Consider the following 19,539-nt stretch of genomic DNA (forward strand, 5'->3'; position numbering starts at 1 on the left):
GGAAACCTACTTTCCCTTCTTTTCCTCATCCTCCACTCACACATAAATACAAATGTGCTCACTCTCCCTCTGCGTGCGCTATTTTTAGCTTCTCTTGTTTTAGTTGCACGAAACAACAGGTGGGTGTTGCATTATGTAGGAAGGAGGCTGGGGTACAGTAACACATGTGGGCAAAGGTCAGAGGTCAGAGGAATAACTCAGTGGGCATCAGAGACTGAGTGGGCAGCCAAAAATGAGGCGAAGGAACAAAGTGGGAATCAGATGTGCCTAAAAGGAGGAGACAATCTTTTGTGACTCAAGATTAACAATCAGATATGAGGAGGAACTCGAGGAGCGAATGTGGGTGAAATCAAACGGGACAATAGCGACGCTGTGAGACAGGAGCCCGAAAAGAGTCGCGCTATAAATGCCAACAATGTGTGTCTGATGGATGGGCACCCAACGAGAGGGCGTTCACTCCAACACGAAGCCCTTGGAGGAGGGAGCCTCCACCGGGGGCTGTTTGAGGATCGAAATCTTCCTGTTGAAACCTGTTTACCAGCAGTCACCAAGACCTCGTGCACCGGGCACTCGCTACGTTTAGGCAATACTCAGCCAACTCAAAGCTGACTCCAAAAAAACAAAATCTTTGTACTTTAAGAGAAATTGAATTCACTGAGCGTTGTTTGCAACACTTGGCTGTCAAACCTGCTCAATGGACTCCCCTCAACGTATATAAAAAAGCACATTTTAACAAGAATTTAACCTAAAATAGCTCCTCATCAAACGTGTGGGCTTCTTGATCTGACAGTGAGAATGACAGCTAGCGCTGCTGGGTCCACACAGCTGTTCTGAGCAGGGATGCTGCTCACGATCAATCGTGGTGGGATCAAGGTTAGGAGGGCTGGATCGATGCGTGCCCTTTTATGCCGAGGTCAAGCCGCGTGTGGCTTTGATGGATCCTCTGCGGTCGCAATCGTCACGAGACACAGATAGAAAGCCGGGTGGTTTTTATCGCTGCTCGGAACCAAATATTTCCATTTTATTCTGGCTCCACTGGTCAGAGCGAGGCGGAGCGGACGGATCGATCGGTGGTTGTAACTCTGACGTAAATGCCCCAGAGCTGAAGAGCAGAGCAGCACCTGCCCTGGTGGAGCTACGCAGCGTTGCGAGGACATCACACGGCCCCCTACAGAACCCAAATGACAAAAATACTTAGATGAATATTGATGCTTGCCCCTGTTTATTGTGCTGGAAGGCTGTCGTTAGAGGACTCGAGGACACGCTGAACAGCCGCAATCACTATTCTCACCACTAGATGCTGCCAAATCTGACACACAACACTTTCAAACTCTACCAAAAAAAGTATCTCCTTTATGGAGACGTTGAAATGCTCTTCTTTTTGAGTTTCATGAGTTAAATATCTCACCCTGCATTTCCATGGTTACAGCCCTGGCTCATAAGAACAAGCTGTGGAGCGTTGCCAGGGAATCTGGAGATAGCTTCAGTAGGCTTTGACGGAGGACAAAGATAGAAATTTCTCTCCTTCTTTGTCCTTTCTGTGGCCAGAATTTCATGTCAGTTGCGTGTCTCCGTTTCTGTCACGGAAAATCCCGTCTGACAAAAGTGGAGGTCATTTTCACCTCACGCGGCGTCAGTTTTTACCATTCAAACCTTTTCATATTCGCCTTTATGCTGCTGCGTGAGAGTTGGCTCAGTCGAGAGGAAACTGGACTGGGGGAGAAACGGGACAGGATGAGAGACTCTGTGTTACGAAACGTGGTGGTAGCGGACCTGAACGCAGGCCAGGACACAGTGGTGGAGAGGTCAACAGCTTTATTTACAGGGAAGGGGAGCACACATTGACAGAACAGAACAGAAACAGTCCTCCTGGACCGCAGGGGGATCGGGAGGCAGCGTCCGCCCGTCCCAGCTCCATCGGCGAGTCCCCACACCAGACGCAGTCCCCCTGGACCGGCGAGGACTCGGGGGTCCGGCGCGACACGCTCACCACACGAACGTGCCCCGAGACACTGAGGGCAGAGGCAGTCCTCCTAGACTGCAAGGGGGGCGGGAGCGGTCCTCCAGGAGACATGGAACAGGAACAGGAGCGTCCCTCCAGGAAAACCGGAAGCTCGGGGACAGGAGCGGCCCTCCAGGAAAACCGGAAGCTCGGGGACAGGAGCGGCCCTCCAGGAAAACCGGAAGCTCGGGGACAGGAGCAGCCCTCCAGGGCAACAGGAACACAGGAAGAGAAACAGCCCTCCAGGGCAACAGGAACACAGGAAGAGAAACAGCCCTCCAGGGCAACAGGAACACGGGAATAGGAGCAACCCTCCTGGAAACTCAGAGCACCAACATACGACGGGGGAAGCGACGAAGCAGCTTCATCACAAACAGACACCCTACCAACACCAAGGAACCTGAACAAACACCCACACTAGACCAACAAACACCCTCCCCACACAAACAGACACCCCAACACTGACAGGGAGGCACAACCTGCTTAAATAGGCAGCAAGATGTAAATTGCCTACAGGTGCGCCCGCCTGCAGTGCCAGCTGCACCCAATTGTGCTCAACACCGCCCCCTGCAGGACAAAGACAGACACAAACCAGAAATCCCAACACTCCGAGTCCTGAAGGGAAGCTCGGAGGCCTCCACGAGGAGGAAGCTAAACGTTATCAGGGTTGGATGTATGCTAGCTGTGTGCATGTGTTCAATAACCAAGCGTTGAGGGTCACCTAACTGTAATGTAGGATTGATTCCTTTCTGTACGTGTTTATGTTACTTTATATGCTCCAGATTTGGTGACGGATCCATTTTGTCCCCATCGTGGCCACAGAGACCATCTGTGCACCACAACACACGAGACATCTGCCAGGAGCTCAGTTTCACTTTTACAGATGATATTTGAGAGGACACCACATTGGGTGAATGTAAGAACCAATGAATGGAGGTTTTCTGATAAGACCTCAGCCTCTGTGGATCCACTGATCATTCAGGGCTCTTTGGATCTTGTGGGAACAGAGCAGATTCTTAGATGAAGGACTGGCTGTTTGGAAAAACCCAAAAAGTAAATGAGGATTTCTAGGGACCATTGCAAGGTACCGTGTGTGAGGATTTAAAGGTTGTACTGGTAAATGTTGGCGAATCTGTAGTAATTGGACATTAGCTCTGTATTATTCCATTTGCTGACTGTCCCAGTACGGAATGTTGGGAAAATATTTCACCAATAATGATGTTTGCTTGAGCTATTTATTCTCCAGCGACGCCATATAAACATAAACACCTGCAGATTTACTCATTAATCCTCAGATTCTGCTTAATCAGAACGAATCATTTGTTTGTTGTCAACTTGTTTGCATTAGCTTCTTTTAATGTTGTGCTAATGAACTATGCTGAGGATCCACCGAGAGCCTCCTGGGAAATAAGCCCAGGCCAGTTTCACTGACAACGATCCAGTCAGTCATATTTCAGTTCACCTTTGCTCCTCCCAATCCGCTCACACAACGTGCACATTCAGCACGATCTCCATGGCGACGCCCACTGTGGATTATTACTGTCAAACACCTGTGAGCCCTCCTGCTGCAGCTCCTGCCTGAGACCACGTCACATGGACATCACCATGAACAGCATCTCCACCACTGCTCACGCTGATGAAGATGATGAGGATGATGAGGACTATAATAATAATAAAGATGGCCGCGGTGGACAATGGGATGGCTCTCATTACTGGGTAGGTATCTAAATCAGTGAGGAGTTCTCAGAAGTGGCTCCAGATGATCCTGAAAAGTTTCTTGATGAAAACCAAGCAGAAGTCTGCCAATAGTAATAATTAATAACAATAATAATGACCTGCAATCAAGAATGGATCCAATTCTTGAATCCACACTCCTTCTTTCATTGTCTGTGTGAATGTAAGTGCGTGGAGAAGCCAGAAATTCCCTTCTTTCTTCCCTTCTTTCTTCCTTTCTTTCGTTCTTAGCAACATGTTTGGGTCTAGAGGTCAGCCTGAAGATTGTTGGTGGAATCAGCTCTTGACGTGAGTGTGTGTCAACGGTGTGTGTGTCCTGACTGCTGCTCAGTCCAGGGTCTGAGTTTTCTCCCTGCGACCCTAATCAGGGGTGAGCAGCTGTAGATAACAGCTGGATGAACGTTTGGCTTCCACAGCTTACTCAAAGGACACTTATATGCAGAAATATGCATTTGTGACGCAGATGTTGTCAACCTACTAGATCAAAACTGAATGAACCTACAGTGGCTGATGTGGGAGAAGGTGGCGTCTGATTCTGGATCATTAATTAATGAAAACTCGTTAGCATCCCTGGGGAATGGGCTGTAATCTGAAACGCTGATATGACACATACAAACATGACCCTCGCGCCACACCGTCCTGCCTCAATCAAACATACCCAAAGAAACAAGAAAAAGAAAGAAAAGTTGATTAACAAACCCCAAAAATGAAGCTTTGTGCGACTCGAAAACAAACACGTCGGCGTGAAAACCAGGAGACCTTTTTCTCATCCGAAAGTGTGAAGAAGCCACGTTAGGAGGGTTAAAACAAAGGCGCCGGCGCCACGTCGAGTGGGCGTGTCTGGCCATGCAAAAGCACCAGAGCACTGAAATAATGATGAGCACGGCCAAAGCTTAAGTTACGTCCTGCGGCGTCTAAAAGTATCGCTTTAGTCAGAACGAGCAACCGGAGGAAGACGAGGTGCTGAGGAAGGTCACAGTGAGTTAAAAACATTTCGATTGTTTCGTCAGAAATAAGTAAATGTGTGTATGGTCTCATTTTGGTTGATGTGTGTGTGTGTGCGTGTGTGTTTGGAAATCACAACCATCATTTCTCACTATACGGAGCAGCACTGAAACACTAGTGAGCTAACCCTAACTCTAACCCTAGCACTGAAACAAATGTAATCACTTTTAGACACGGGTCCATCAGCACCACCATCATCATCACCACTGACGTTTCTATGCTCCTCCAGGAAGCTGCTGATGACAACAGAGGCGTTTCTGAGGTGACCTCGAGTGTCAGTGGTGATGTCATTAGTGGTGTTTGGACCTACAAGTGGAGTCTGGTCCACAGTCCTGGGTTGGAACCTCATACCTGTGACACTGAGCTACAGTCCAGGTGGTGGAGACCTTGACAGCCTGCAGCTTCCACAGAGTTTATCAGTTTAGCAGACTGTCTAAGTCGTTTTTAGAAATAATCAGAAGGGTGTGCGTCGCCATGGTTACATCACTAAACTCCATTTGCCGGTGATCTGCCTTATCTAGATGCACCCAGAGGACTTCTCTGTGGGTCCGACCCAGCTGGACGCTCCCCACCGTTTTAGCCAAAGCTCCCGGATGGAGGACCAGCGGGCCAGGTGTCGACGGGTATCAGGTATTGTTTACCCCTCACTTTAAAAGGCTTCGCATCCACAGATCAGTGGGACCAGCTGGATGTAAAGTTAACGTCCTCTTGGTTTGTGTGGTTGTCAGAGTCCAGGGGTCACAGAGAGCATCACAGTGGCTACTACTCTCCAGAGAGAAGAGGCGATGGCGAACGCCAGAGTCCAGAATCCAACAACCGACCGTATCGCTACTACGAAAGGGGGCACCCACTTCCTAGCAACTATGTTCCTGAGCCCAAAGCCTGCGTTCCATACAGGAACGTCAACCTCGGCGTGCCCTCCCAGAGGAGGAACACTGATACCTACATGCTGGAGACTTGGAGAAGCGACTCACCAGAGAGATACACCTACCACTCTAACTTTAGACGAGGACCTCAGTCGCAGAGGAACTCGCCAACGCGTCACAGCTCTTTGAGTCCAGACCGCTTCCGAACAGCCAAACCTCCAGTGGGAAGCCAGCGAAGGGTCTCCCTCTCCAGATGTCAGGCTAGGTCTCACGCGTCATCGCGTGGGTCCTCTCAGCTTCCCTCATATGCTCCTTCTCCAAATGCATCTGGCAGGTCAAGTCCAGCACGTAGGAGGGGGTCCATCGCCTCTCGGGCCGCTTCGCCCACAAGATGCACCCCTTCCCGTCGGCAGCTACAGAAAGAACATGAAGCTCCGCGCCGATCTCATCGTGCATCAAGGAGTGAATCCCAACTTTCAAATAAACACAGTTTGGACTCTGAGAAGCTCTACAAGAATCTGGAGTCCATCTCCCGCCGTGGATCTACAGTCATCAGCCGGAATTCTTTTGAGGGATCTAAAGGATCCCCTCCTTCCAGAGGAAGGAACACTTTCTCTTGTAACAGTGGCGACGTGTCACCGTCCAGGAACTGCTACAGTCCTAGCAGCCAGACTCCACAGGGGGATCTGATAGACCACCGACTGAGTCCTTCCCAACGCTCCTGGAAGGGGTCCGCTTACTCTCTACTCAGCCCCCCGCCCTCTCATTATTCCTCCACATCAAGAAGAGGTGGAGAGACCCCTTTGCATGTGGCGTCACTATCACCTGCTGCCATGACAGGATCTGATAAGGATCCTGAGTGGAATACCGGCCCCAGAGTTGACAGATCTGGGAGCAACATGAGGAGAGGCATGGACTCGTTACTGGTCTCCGAACCAAAGAAGACCACAGAAGACCTGGAGGAGGTGTGTTCTGGATGCTCCTCTGTTTGTTGCAAGCAGGGGAATGTCGGGATAAAATGTCGAAACAATTGGATAGATCGTCATAACATCCGGGAATCTAGTGGAACCTCTTGCCCTGTTTATTTCCAGGATGGATGTTTTTGACAGTCAGAGATACTGAGATACTGTGATACTGTGTTTTATTAGGACGTCTGAAGTACTGACACTAACCTTAGACTTTAATTTTAGACGAATAATCGATCTGTTTGTGCTTGAGGTGGGGATGACAATAGACGACTACGTCATTCTGGCCGGCATCCCAAAAATCCAGTTGGAATCAGAGGAAGAGCTTCCAGGGCTAAGATGGAGGAACCAGAGTCCCAGTCCATGCAGGGATCAGAAGCTCAGAACTTACAGGTTGGTGACGCCACACAGGGTTGTACAGAATCCCCCTGCTCAGTGTGCACGTTATGCTCAGTGTGCACGTTATGCTCAGTGTGCACGTTATGCTCAGTGTGCACGTTATGCTCAGTGTGCACCCACTGACCTGTTATGAAGGTCGGACTTGGTCTTCGATAAGGCTTAGCTGCACAATTCATACTAATTGGTTGTGTGTCTGTAGGAGAGTTATTGCTTTATTTACCTGGTCTGAGTACAATTCTACTTGATCTTCAAGGTACCAAGAAGAACTCGACACCTACAGGTCAAGGTTTGAATCAGAAGAGAGGGGGAGGGGCAGGGAGCGAGGCAGAGACCGAAGGGAGAAATATCGGGAGGCTGAAAACGGACTCTGGTCTGGAAGAGAGTCAGCCTCATCCCGACATGCGCCGGTATGAGCAACTGTTTAGGCTGAGGAATCCATGAACAAGCAGATCTTTCCATTTTTAATTCTCTCAAAGAGTTCAGATAATCAAGGTGGGACACACGGAGCTTCGAGGCTGGAGGAGAGAGGTGCTCCTGACCAGCGACAGACACAGGTGAACAACGTTCTGAGTTATCGTCCCAGGAGGGTTGAAAATGGGTCGCAGCCATTGTCACCTTTGTATTTCAGCACTTTGTCAACAATGAGGCAATTTGTGTCTACATGATAAAGCATCGTGTTAATAGCTTCAAAATCTTCACTAACTAGTTGAATCACAGCAACTGGCCTGTTGGAGTTCCATGGAGACGTCTCCATTATCACACTGGTTTGAGGATAATGACGTGCACGTTTGGGCCAGGGAAGATAGAGCAGGCAGGTGACTGAAGCCCCAAAGGTGTTCATGGCTCCTGAAGAGCAGAAGAACCTGGAACTCCAACAGTCAGTTAGGACAGATGAAGCCTCCTGGATGAGGGAGAAACATCTCCGTGGAACTCCCAACAGTAAGTTAGGACAGATGAGGCCTCCTGGATGAGGGAGAAACGTCTCTGTGGAACTCCCAACAGTCAGTTAGGACACATGAAGCCTCCTGGATGAGGGAGAAACGTCTCCGTGGAACTCCAACAGTCAGTTAAGACACATGAAGCCTCCTGGGTGAGGGAGAAACGTCTCTGTGGAACTCCAACAGTCAGTTAGGACAGATTAAGCCTCCTGGATGAGGGAGAAACGTCTCCGTGGAACTCCCAACAGTCAGTTAGGACAGATGAAGCCTCCTGGATGAGGGAGAAACGTCTCCGTGGAACTCCAACAGTCAGTTAGGACAGATTAAGCCTCCTGGATGAGGGAGAAACGTCTCCGTGGAACTCCCAACAGTCAGTTAGGACACATGAAGCCTCCTGGGTGAGGGAGAAACATCTCTGTGGAACTCCAACAGTCAGTTAGGACAGATTAAGCCTCCTGGATGAGGGAGAAACGTCTCCGTGGAACTCCCAACAGTCAGTTAGGACAGATGAAGCCTCCTGGGTGAGGGAGAAACGTCTCCGTGGAACTCCAACAGTCAGTTAGGACAGATTAAGCCTCCTGGATGAGGGAGAAACGTCTCCGTGGAACTCCCAACAGTCAGTTAGGACAGATTAAGCCTCCTGGATGAGGGAGAAACGTCTCCGTGGAACTCCCAACAGTCAGTTAGGACAGATTAAGCCTCCTGGATGAGGGAGAAACGTCTCCGTGGAACTCCAACAGTCCAGTTGCTGTGATTAACTGGCAGAAATACCAGGAGCTGGAGGACTGAGAACCTTCACAGACAAATCTTCACTAACAGGTTCCAGGATGCTTTGAGTTAATTTTAGTGTCGTGCACATGATCAAAAGGTTCTAAATCCACTGCTGTAAATTCCATGCAAGCATCCGATATCTGGGCTGGGTCAACAGGCCTGTAATAACTCACACTGTTGATTTTAATGCTTCTTTCCCTTCCAATATCAACTGGGGGCAATTGGGTCCAACTGGTGAGTGACCTCCTGCGCTCCATAAACAATCGTAGCAGTTCTGCAGTTTCCTTCTCATGTTTTACATTTCTTTCCTTCTCCTTTCACAACAAGTCGTACTCAGAAACGACCGAGCTCGTTCTCTTTAAGCTGCGACTCAAAGGGATGGATGTCCAGACTGGACGAACATGGCAAGGTCAGCACGGCCTCCGCAGCTCTGTCTGTGTCAAACTTTCTTCCATCTGCTGACAAGGCAAATATGTTATTTCACATGTCGACAGTGGAGGAAACACTGGTTTGTTCTGTGTGATACGTGGCTGAGGTTCTACAGAGACTCAGACGCTGAGGAGGTACGACTTGATGTGAAGTTTCCTTTGTGAGGATGTTGGATTGATTTGCTCTTGGTTGCAAACTTAAATTCTTGTTGTTGTGGTGCAGCTGGATGACCTGGATGGAGAGATCGACCTGGCGTCCTGTGTGAATGTGTCAGAATGTGATGTAGAGAAGAACTATGGAGTCCAAATCCAAGTATGTGCTACTGTAATGCAATATTTAATGCAACGTTTGTGTCGTTGTGTTTTACAGTGCAGAAGGCCAGTCCTACAGCCCCCCCCCCATTACCAGATCAATTACATGTTTCCTGTTTAACTCTGTGTGTGTGTGTGTGTGTGTGTGTGTGTGTGTGTGTGTGTGTGTGTGTGTGTGTCTTTTGATCTCCTGCAGACAAAGAGAACAGTGTTCACTCTCTCTGCTATGACCTCTAGAATCCAGCGGAACTGGGTGAAGTTACTAAAGCAAGCGATCCAGAACAACGTGCAGTGAGTCTCGTGTTATACCGACAGACGTCTTGAATACGTTTACAAAATGTCTTTTTAGAGTTTCAGGCTTTTAAAGACATGAATGCAGGTCAAGGACATATGATTGAGAGTGAGATGGGAGAGGATGCTCATTTATTACTCGTTATTTCATGTCTTGTAGAGGCCCAATTTCTTCGCATTAATCACGGTTTTGTTGATCAGGAAATTGCGTGAGCAGAATTTGCTTCAGAGAATTCAGGAGGAGAGAGAACAAAACTGGATGTTGTGATTGGGTGGTCTGTCTGCCTCTTCTATCACCTTTCCTCCCATTCGTAACATGACCCTCCTTGTCTGTCCTGCAGCCAATCAGAAAGCAGCAACGAGAAAGAAATCCCCCTGTATGGCAGGGTGTCGCCATGCCAACCCCCTGCTAGGTTCACCTGCCAGGACTCTGGCTGTGAACCGGCGACTTGCACAGCCACAAACCCGCATCAGGCCGAGCCACTCGGAACTGCCGTCGGGGGTTCGGAGGGACGCGTATGTCCCACCAGTCACAGAGAGGAAGGGGAGGGCTGGGACCGCGAGCAAGCAAAGCGATTGGAGGAGAGGAACAGGTGGTTCGAGAAGGGTGTTCCGATAAGTGAAATGGGGAGCAGGTGGGACTCCATGGAGCTGAAGAGCGGGAGTGTGCCTGTTCCCGTTATTGACCCTGTGGACTCAGAGGTCAGCATGAAGTGGACAGAACTGGAGCGCCTGTCCTTTAGGGACATGAGTGCACAGTCGCTCATCGGAGCTCAGGTTTATCGGCCAAGCACCCTCCAACAGTCACCCTCTCACGTTGGCTCTCAGACGAGTCTGTCCAGTCAGGAGGTCCGAGTATCAGAACCTGATAAATCCACAATGCAGGGAGATGTTTTCCCCAAACACGGAACACAAGCTGTGCAAACAAGCACGGCTGAAACGTCAGAAATGGAGGTAAGAGGAATCTTACAGTCACTCCTCCAATAAAGGCTCCAGTGCTGATGTGTTTTCCTCTGTAGCACATCTCCCAGGACCTTCCTCTACGAAATATAATGAAGAGCGTTAAGAGCGAGTCCACAGCCATGGTGACAATGATGGACAGTCCATGTGGCCCCGGGGCCCCCTGTCGAGCTAAGCTAGAAGCCATGGAAATAGCTCATCGTCGAGCGCTGCAGGAGCTGCAGGAGGAACATGAGCGAGAGCTGAGGGAGCTGGAGGAAGAGAAAGACAGGCTCATGCAGGTGGAGATCCAGTCAGCTGAACAGGGTAAAGCAGCGTCGAGGAGCTCACCGGGATAAAACTTTGTTTTTAATATCTGCGATTGCAATGTTTTAAAATAACTGATTCAAACTGTTGCTCAAAGCGATGGAGGCGCTGAGAGCAGCTCACAAAGAGGAGCTGGGCAGAGCCAGGAGGCTGGGGGGTGGAACGGACCAGGTGGATGCGTCACACGGAGGCCTCGTGTAAGACTAAACGTTCTCTGGCTCACAGGCCCTGGCTGCAGGCTCAGGAGGGTCTGCACTTGGCCATGATAGGGTTCACTACATGCCTCGTGTTTGTGCCCAACAGGCCTCATGCGGACACCGTGCACGGCGAGTTAGGTGTGCTGTCAGAGCAGAGCGCTCAGAAGTGCCTGCAGCTGAGCAGCAGCCAGCAAAACAGCCAGTCCAGAGAGACAATGGCAGGCTGCAAGCAGAGAGAGTTGGAGCAGCTTCGGAGAGAGAACCAGGCACATTTAATGCTGAACACACGCCGTAGATACATACACTAAATCTGTACTCCAGCACCTCATCTTTGATAACCTTCTCTCCAGGAGCTGAAGGCTAATCTGGCAGAAGAAATCACACGAATGCGGTATTTCCTCACAGGTCAGAGGTCGGACGAACCATCGTTTTGCTCCGACTCTTCACAGTTGGAGGTACCTTATAATCAATTACCTGATAAAATGATGCCAATATTGTTTTTTGGCCCTTTTGTGGGGGCTTCAGCACGTTGTTTAGAACATTCCCTTTCAGAATATTGACATTTTCCATCTCCATCCTTGTGCGCACATTAAAAAGTACAATGTTGACAAATGTTGTCATTGTTGTACGATACATACCGCCATCTAGTGGCCCGTTACGGGTTTTACATTTCAATTACAGGTTCAATATATGATATATGTATTATTTAGACCTATTCAGTTTGATTTTGTGATTTAATCTAGTTCTACATAGGGCATATCAAACATCCACACCATGTGGACTTTAAATAACAGCACTTTTTCTTTTTCAGACATTATTAAGGGCCAAAGACAATGAGGTTCAATGTCTTAAAAAAGAAATCAGCCGTCTCCAGCGTGAGGTTCAGGCTCTTACCAAGGTAGATCAAGACATTTGTTCAAGCAGATAGTTTATTATAGCTTGTTTAAGTGTTCTTCCTCCTTGCTTTAGGAAAGAGAAACCGCTTCTAAGCAGCAGCATGTGTCGAGCTGAGCAACATGAAAGCAGCAGCCAGGTGAACATGGACTCCTGAACAGACATCCGACCGTGGCCACCGCGGCTCCGCAGGGGGGCCGAGGCAAACCTGAGCAGTGAAGGCAACTAACCTTTGATGAGCTGATGTCAAAATGGAAATAGGACGCAATAAAATGTGGCGCACGTGGAATAAACAGTCTGTAGATGTGAGACAAACTCTTTTTATTCAAGCAGGAGTGGAGGCCGAACTAACAGTTCAGACTGACCCACGATTGAGATCCCAAAAACGAAATCAACAACATAAATAGACAAGGCGGAGGGAAATGGAGGTTAAAGTGCTCCCGCTTCCTGCCCAGGCTGGCATGCATCCTGCAGGAGTAAATATAAAAAAGTCAGTTATGGCGACGCCTCACGGCTATGTTGTCGTCTAAAATCACGACTCTCCCCCCAAAAAACAAACACAACTCAGCAAAGAACAAAAAAAAACATGTCAGAATTTTCCAAATGGCACCAGAATAGAGCAAGAAAGGAGAGAGTAGCCTGACGGAACCGTTGCAAATGGGATAAAAAACTAGCTGGCAGGGTTAGCCGAGGTCAAAGGTTATACAACACCCTTACTTACTATTTATTTTCTCCAGCCGGTTCAGTCGTCGTCGTCGTCATCTTCTGGAACAAATATGTCATGTTCCTCCAGAAGAGCAGCAAAGTTCTTGCTGATCAGAGTGCCCACGTACAGGAAGGGAACCACCACCACGGTCATCCGGATCAGGCCGAACGGCGTCTGGGAAGCAGGAGCAGCATTCAGGGGGAAAATTCAAATGAAACTCTTCTGAAATCATCCACATGACAGGGACGAACATAGCAAAGGCAAAATATAAGGTGATACAAGAAAACATAGCACGGCTTCAGAAACCTTCCTCCAGACAGACATTTGGACACCAGATGGAGCCAACACGTCCAAACAGCCCTGAATTGTGGCGTTTTCGATGGAAAGGAGACATTTTTCAGGAAGCGGGGGTCGTTCCCTCAGGTAAAGAGGCTCATTTCTCTGCTCTTTATTCGTGTGGACGCGCTACACCGAGGTTATTTCCTCCCAAACGTGCAGAATATGAAGGAGCATTTAGCAGAAAGACGTTACATTAAAGCCCTTTGACGAGGTCTCGACTTCCGTAAACCAGCGTCTCTCTTGCGCAAGCGGCCGCTTATTGGCTGCTGCGCGCCGGGGAGCTCAGTGGTGCCTCCCTACTGGCCCCGGAGGGTGTCGGCCGAGTTTAGGCCCGCCTGCCCGGTTGTGCTGGGGTTCTGCCGTCGGGAACCGAGAGAAAATCAAACTCACTTTGTCTGGTTTGGGTAAGATGGCTCCAGATGGCGTCGAGACGACGGTCCTGTTCTGGGTCCACCGGGGGGTGTTGGCCGCCCTGGCTCCGGGTTTAGGGGCCCGCACGCACAGCTTTGCGGCGGACAGCCGCAGCGGGAGGCGCAGCGCAGTCGTCGCCATTTTTCCGCTGTATGGATCCGTTTCCGGACGCCCCTTTGGGTGGGACCGGGACCTGGGAGACAAAAATTAAATTAAATTAAATTCCATTGAATTAAATTGTCATGACCTGTAAAGAAATAAGTGTATTAATCGTACTGTGACGTTCGTGGATAAGTTTGACTTTCTAAAGGAAACCGACAGACATTTCAGATTAACTAGTTCCAAATCATCCAATGTTGCTATTTGGCTTCCTGTTTTTATTTTTTTTTATATATATTTTTACCCTTATTTTACTACATTTGAAACGTCGTGTGCCACGTTAACAGCTGCCAAGAGGCTCCAGCAAAAATAAAATAAAACCATAAAACCATGAATGTTGCCCGCATCACGACCCCCGTATTTACATCCAGGGTGTGAACGCGACCCGCGTTACACCTGAACATTTCCCGGCGACACAGGTGTAACGCACCTCAGCTCCCGGCGGGGCTGCGCGAGCCCCAAATTACGGCACTTCCGCGCAGCAGCGTGGGAGCGCGCAACGCGGTTACGCGCACGGACGGGAAGTAGAAGTGCAGGACGCAGTAAAACTTGGCAACTTTTAGACTATTTACGCGGTGCGAAAGTGCTGCGTGTCGCCGCGGAAGAGGCTGCTGCCGTCGGGTGTTTCCCCGGGTGACTTCGCGGCCCGAGGCGCCTCCGTCGCCGCCCTTTGATACCGTCTCTCGACACGACGTTGGACCGGAGCTCGGCGGCGGTTCCGACCAGACGCTGCACTTGTTCCACCGAGGCTCCGGCGCTCACAAGTTCACGTTTGGCGTCTTCCAGGCTTTTCGCGAGAGTGTCGAAGTTGTGGACGCGCGCGAGCGTTTCCGTCTCGTGGGGACAAAGTAGCGGCGACAGCGAGGCCTGCTGACGGGGAGGCTGCATGTGTCGGGACTCCCGCAGCGTTAGCCGCTTCTACACGCACGAACATGTCGGCCCAGGCACAGATGCGGGCCATGCTGGACCAGCTCATGGGCACCGGGAGAGACGGTGAGGAATGGGAAGGCGGCCCGGAAAGGGCCACCTGCTCGCGGCACGCGTGCATGTTGTTGGTCCAACTAGCCGGGAAGCTAACGCGTTAGCTCCGCGGCGGCGGTGAGGTGTGCTCGGACCCCGGGCGTGCTAACGGCACATCCAGCGGTCTGCCTACCTGTTGTGCTACACGCGTTCACCACATTACTTTACACATAAGTTGTGAAAACTTTGGCTTCTTACGTCGTGTCTTAGTTGCTAATTTCCGGTGTTTGATCAAAGGGGCCGTTTCCAGTTTTATTCAGACATCCTCGGGTTACAGATGTTGGGCTCATTCATCCCATATTCCAGCCTGGTTTAAGTGCGTGTCATCATTCACGACGACGTGTCGAACCTTAACATGTGTGCGTGTGTTGGTTTTCATTCGAAGGCGATTCCATGAGGCAGAGAATTAAATTCACGGATGAGCGAGTGTGCAAGAGTCACCTGCTGGATTCGTGTCCCCACGACATCCTGTCCGGCACCGTGAGTACCACCGTCCACCACAGAGAAGCACACCTTCCAGACAGGTACAGCAGTCACAAAGAGAGCAGAAATAAAGTGTTTCAGAACCAGCTGGGTGAGGTAACGAGATGCGGCGAACCTGAACCAAAGAGGCGACTTCAACCGAGTTATTGTACTGTTCAATAACGTCACTTCCTGCTAAAAATGACATTTATCCAGCAGATATTTTAGCAATCATCAAACTGATGAGTCATGAAAACATCAGCCGCCATATTTAGGCGCTTAGCAGTTTCTGAGTGACTGGGATGAGAGGTCAAGCATCCGTGACCTCTGGGGGGCTGTCAAGACTGGCCCAAGTTCAAAGGTCGGTCAGGTCAAGTTTAGTCTCAAACGTACAGCTCGAGGTCGACACGTCACAGACTTTCCAACGCCATGTGAAGCCGTGTGACGTGTCTATTGGGCTGCGTTTAATCGCACGTCTCCTTTAGGTGTTTTTTCTTTCTCGTCCACGTTATGTTTTGAGCACGAGTGGCCGCCAATAAAGGCGGTTAAAACTTACCGTGACGATTCCTCAGAGTGACGGATACGACGCAGCCAGGTTTCAGAACGACCTGATCGGACCGGTGAATTTAGACGTAACAAACCGGCCACTCCGATAAATCTGATCAGCTCTTCCGAAAGTAGCCGTCAGTAAATTGGATCATGGAAAAAACTTTTATGAGGCTCTAAACAATTGGAAGAAAAGGTTATTTTATGTGTTCGGGGAGGCGATGCACTGCACACGAGCCTCTTTTAACGGAATAATTGTGATTTCCTCAGCGAATGGACCTGGGAGAGTGCATGAAAGTTCACGATTTGGCCCTCAGAGCCGACTACGAGATCGCCTCAAAGGAGCACGAGTACTTCTTTGAACTCGATGTAAGTTTTTCACACTCGCTCATAATATTCAGGCCATACGACTGACGAATCTCCATAAACTACATCAAATAGGTAATAACCTCTTCGCTGACTGAGATTTCCCTTTATAACATGATTATTACCCGTGTATAAAGCATTCGTCTCACGAGAGCTTATTTGATGCCTTTTATTACCTGCATACTTTCAGTCGTGTCGGTTACCATTTTCCAAAAATATACAACTTCTTTCTTGAGTTATTGTTTCCATTTGTTTGAAGCTGGTTTTTGTTTTTCACACATTCGAAAATGTCAGAATCGTGGAAGCGAAAACGGCCAAAAGTTTAGCGCCGCTTCCCACACGTAGATTCACTGGAGTTAAAAGATGTGACACGTTTTAGAAGGCATCACATCATCTGCTGGACTTATTTTACATGTGGTTTCACTTTCACTCCTTCAAGGATGATTTCTGTGAGCGTGTTATTAGTTCGACTGAACTAAGTAGATTTGATTTGAATTGGTGAGTAAAAGTGAAAAAGCTTGTGTTTCTGTCCCAGGCTGCTGAGCACCTTCAGTCCTTCATCGCTGACTGTGACCGGAGGACCGAGCTGGCCAAGAAGAGGCTAGCAGAGACTCAGGATGAGATCAGTGCTGAGGTGGCTGCCAAGGTGACCGGCGCTCCCTTCCTCTTCTGATTGGGGGGGTTCCTCACGCCAGTCTGGGCTGATGTCAGACAGTAGCCGTTGCTCACGTCTCTCCTCTCCTCCGCCACTCAAAGGCCGAGCGTGTCCACGAGCTGAACGAAGAGATCGGAAAGATGCTGGCCAAAGCCGAGCAGCTCGGGGGCGAAGGGAACGTGGAAGAGGCCCAGAAGGTCCTGGAGAACGTGGAGAAGTCTCGCGGCTTGAAGAAAGATGCAGAGGTCGACATTTAACTGAGCTTTTTTTTTTTTTTCTGTGACGATTAAAAACCGAGAGACGAATGAACTAACGTTCAGGACGCGGCTTCGTCCAGATTTATATGTACATTTTTAAGCCTTTATTCTTTATTCTGGCTTCATCTTTCCTCTCCTCAATGTTCTTGCAGGAAGTGTACAGAAACTCAATGCCTGCCTCCACCTTCCAGCAACAGAAGCTGCGGGTCTGCGAGGTGTGTTCTGCCTATTTAGGTCTTCACGACAACGACCGGCGTCTGGCCGACCACTTCGGGGGCAAACTGCACCTCGGCTTCATCGAAATCCGGGAGAAACTTGAAAAGCTGAGGGTGAGCTGCACAGAAGAGACGGGCGCGTGTGTGGGGCGGCCCTAAAGAGCCACGTTGGTTTTGATCCGTGCAGAAAGCGGTTATGGAGAAGCAAGAGAAAATGCGGACGAGGAGACGAGAGGAACGCGAAAAAGAGGAGAGGGAGCGACAGTGGGAGATGGAGCGGGAGCGGGAACGCGAAAGGGAGAGAGAATGGGAGAGAGAACGAGACAGAGAGAGGGAGCGTAGGAGGTAAGGCTGCAAGGATACAAGGATGCAAGGATGAGGTCGACACAGAAGCTGACCGTGTTTTGCCTTTAGGTCCAGATCAAGAAGCGGAGATCGCTACAGGTGTGTCTGAAACTGCCTTTTTCTGCTGTGTGCACAGTGGATGCAGCCAATCAAAAACCTGCACGTACACCTACGGAGGCGTGGCCTGTCTGGCAAAACCTGCTCTCCTTTGTTTTTTCAGGGACGGCCGCAGTTCATCCTCCCACCGTTCGAGGCGCCACCATTCCTCTCATTCCAGAGAAGACGGCGGAGAGCGGGATCGAGAGCGAGAAAGGAAACATCGGCACAAGGAGAGGCACCGCTCGCACTCCCACTCTCATCGGCACAAGAGGAAGAGGTTCCGTGTTGACTCTGACATAATGTGACACCAAGTTGTTCAAAGGGCAACACAAAGGGCTGCAGGTGCTGATTTTTCTCATCTCCTTCAGAGACAGATCATCTCCCCCCCGTGAAAGAGAGCGCTCGCCATCCCAGGAGAAATGGCGTGAAGACAGGGCAGGAGTGAGGGCAGACCACAGAGACTGGGAGGACAGGGAGAACAGGGAGAAGTCTCCTTCCATGGACAAAGGCAGGGGCAGAGACCGAGAGCGGTCCCTGTCGTTTGAGCGGGACCGACCCTCCAGCTCAGATGAGCGAGAGTCCGGGGAGATCTGAGCAGGAGGCGACGTTTTTGAGACTCATCGTTAGGTTATGAAGAGAGATATTCTTGCTGGTGCGAATGCGTGTGCGGCTCTGTGTCAGCTTTGTATCTTTATTCATGCTTAAAAGTGACCCGAGGTGAAACGTGGGGGGGGGGGGGGGGCAGCGGTGGTGGTGGATAACCATTACAAACCAATTTTTATTTGACTGTTTATTTTGAGAAAAGTTAGGGAAGAGTGAATAAGAACAAAATGGAAGCCTTAATTTCAATCTAGTTTTATTTCATTCAGTTTAAAGTGCTGTCATTATTGTCTTTAGTTGGATCGTAGTTTGTTTTTTGTTTTGAAAGGTTCCGTTCCAGCACAGCGAGACATTAACGTTGTGTTGGAACTGAGCTGTGGGTGACTGATGGCATATTTTGTGTTTGTATTTTAGTCACTGATTTAAAGCCATAGTGTCAGAAAAAATCCCATGGAGCCCCAAACATCATTGCTATCACGAGCTTTGATCTCCCCCTCTGAAAGAAAAGAAACCAGTTATTTTAATGGCGGTCTGACAGACCCGTGTATCACACATTTACATACTGACGTACGAAAGACTTGGACTTGTTTCCTGTTTGCTGTGTTACATCCTTGATCTTGAGGAATCTACTTTGCTGTGTCCCCATTAAACTCAATAAAATGTCCTGCTTCCATTTGATTTGTGTTTTTATTTCTCATCACTGCATTATATCTCGAGCTTTTAACACCATGTTGGTAAAAGACCAGCAGAAAACCATTTCTTACCCAGACTTTGAAGCTTGCCCCTGTAGTTACATCTAGAATGTAAATTCATATGTATTTTGTGCTTGAAGCAAACGTGCTGAGATCAAAGACTATTGGCTTTGATATCTGCAAGGTCAAAGTCCCTCTGGAATCCAGAACGTCACCAAAACGGCACCAGCTCTTACTTGGCCTATTGTCAACATTTATTGACAGACAGACGTCGCCTGTCACATAATCTGCTTGGCAAAAGTAATTAAATGTGTAATATAGACGCACATTTCGGGTCGCATTTTAGATTTGTGATGTTTGACTGCATTTGCAGTGGAAGAACTGCCTAAAATATTCTGCATACTTGTAATTCGGTGAACGGCCTGTAGATGGTGTCACATAACCGAGTCGATGTATCGACGTTTTCATTCAGCATCTAATAAACGTTAGAAGGCAGGACATCTGGAATAAGAACAATAAAAAAAGGAATTTAACAAATACGAAAGCAGTCAGTTTTACTATAGGAAAGAAGACAATGTATCCAGAAGTTTAAGGTCTGG

General features: G+C 49.2%; 3 protein-coding genes across 4 annotated transcripts; 2 read left to right on the top strand and 1 right to left on the bottom strand.

Moving 5' to 3' along the window:
• The first annotated feature begins 3,619 nt into the window (after positions 1 to 3,619).
• On the top strand, positions 3,620 to 12,375 carry LOC115253292 (TRIO and F-actin-binding protein-like). Its single transcript, XM_029850916.1, has 17 exons — positions 3,620 to 3,718; positions 5,263 to 5,371; positions 5,470 to 6,572; positions 6,826 to 6,965; positions 7,225 to 7,378; positions 7,448 to 7,525; positions 9,018 to 9,089; positions 9,175 to 9,243; positions 9,332 to 9,421; positions 9,617 to 9,711; positions 10,053 to 10,665; positions 10,731 to 10,977; positions 11,075 to 11,174; positions 11,281 to 11,440; positions 11,525 to 11,629; positions 11,986 to 12,072; positions 12,144 to 12,375. The coding sequence occupies exons 2-17, from the start codon at positions 5,263 to 5,265 to the stop codon at positions 12,183 to 12,185; spliced, it is 3,264 nt and encodes a 1,087-aa protein (XP_029706776.1). The 5' UTR covers positions 3,620 to 3,718; the 3' UTR covers positions 12,186 to 12,375.
• On the bottom strand, positions 12,373 to 15,185 carry LOC101077897 (essential MCU regulator, mitochondrial). 2 transcript variants are annotated; one of them, XM_029850917.1, is made up of 4 exons: positions 15,145 to 15,185; positions 13,504 to 13,717; positions 12,790 to 12,948; positions 12,373 to 12,536 (listed from the first exon to the last, which is right to left on the bottom strand). In XM_029850917.1, the coding sequence occupies exons 1-3, from the start codon at positions 15,168 to 15,170 to the stop codon at positions 12,811 to 12,813; spliced, it is 378 nt and encodes a 125-aa protein (XP_029706777.1). In that variant the 5' UTR covers positions 15,171 to 15,185; the 3' UTR covers positions 12,373 to 12,536; positions 12,790 to 12,810. The 2 variants fall into 2 exon arrangements, with proteins under 2 accessions (XP_029706777.1, XP_029706778.1); XM_029850918.1 differs by lacking the exon at positions 15,145 to 15,185 and adding an exon at positions 14,256 to 14,387.
• LOC101065025 (putative RNA-binding protein Luc7-like 2) lies at positions 14,545 to 18,921 on the top strand. The gene is made up of 10 exons (XM_011616942.2): positions 14,545 to 14,676; positions 15,089 to 15,183; positions 15,982 to 16,080; positions 16,613 to 16,723; positions 16,834 to 16,977; positions 17,142 to 17,318; positions 17,392 to 17,549; positions 17,619 to 17,648; positions 17,770 to 17,925; positions 18,017 to 18,921. The coding sequence occupies exons 1-10, from the start codon at positions 14,616 to 14,618 to the stop codon at positions 18,240 to 18,242; spliced, it is 1,257 nt and encodes a 418-aa protein (XP_011615244.1). The 5' UTR covers positions 14,545 to 14,615; the 3' UTR covers positions 18,243 to 18,921.
• Positions 18,922 to 19,539: the final 618 nt, after the last annotated feature.

Source organism: Takifugu rubripes, chromosome 17, assembly GCF_901000725.2.
Source record: "Takifugu rubripes chromosome 17, fTakRub1.2, whole genome shotgun sequence".
In the NCBI taxonomy this organism is placed as follows: Eukaryota; Metazoa; Chordata; class Actinopteri; order Tetraodontiformes; family Tetraodontidae; genus Takifugu; species Takifugu rubripes.

Coding starts and splice junctions, on each gene's coding strand:
- LOC115253292 (XM_029850916.1), top strand. CDS start 5,263: ATGCACCCAGAGGACTTCTCTGTGGGTCCGACCCAGCTGGACGCTCCC. Junction 6,573..6,825: donor CCACAGAAGACCTGGAGGAG/GTGTGTTCTGGA, acceptor TTTGTGCTTGAG/GTGGGGATGACAATAGACGA. Junction 9,244..9,331: donor GAGACTCAGACGCTGAGGAG/GTACGACTTGAT, acceptor GTTGTGGTGCAG/CTGGATGACCTGGATGGAGA.
- LOC101065025 (XM_011616942.2), top strand. CDS start 14,616: ATGTCGGCCCAGGCACAGATGCGGGCCATGCTGGACCAGCTCATGGGC. Junction 15,184..15,981: donor ACGACATCCTGTCCGGCACC/GTGAGTACCACC, acceptor TGATTTCCTCAG/CGAATGGACCTGGGAGAGTG. Junction 16,724..16,833: donor GTGCTGAGGTGGCTGCCAAG/GTGACCGGCGCT, acceptor CGCCACTCAAAG/GCCGAGCGTGTCCACGAGCT.
- LOC101077897 (XM_029850917.1), bottom strand. CDS start 15,170: ATGTCGTGGGGACACGAATCCAGCAG. Junction 13,718..15,144: donor TGGGGACACGAATCCAGCAG/GTGACTCTTGCA, acceptor TTTGTCTCCCAG/GTCCCGGTCCCACCCAAAGG. Junction 12,949..13,503: donor TCTTACCCAAACCAGACAAA/GTGAGTTTGATT, acceptor CCTGCTTCCCAG/ACGCCGTTCGGCCTGATCCG.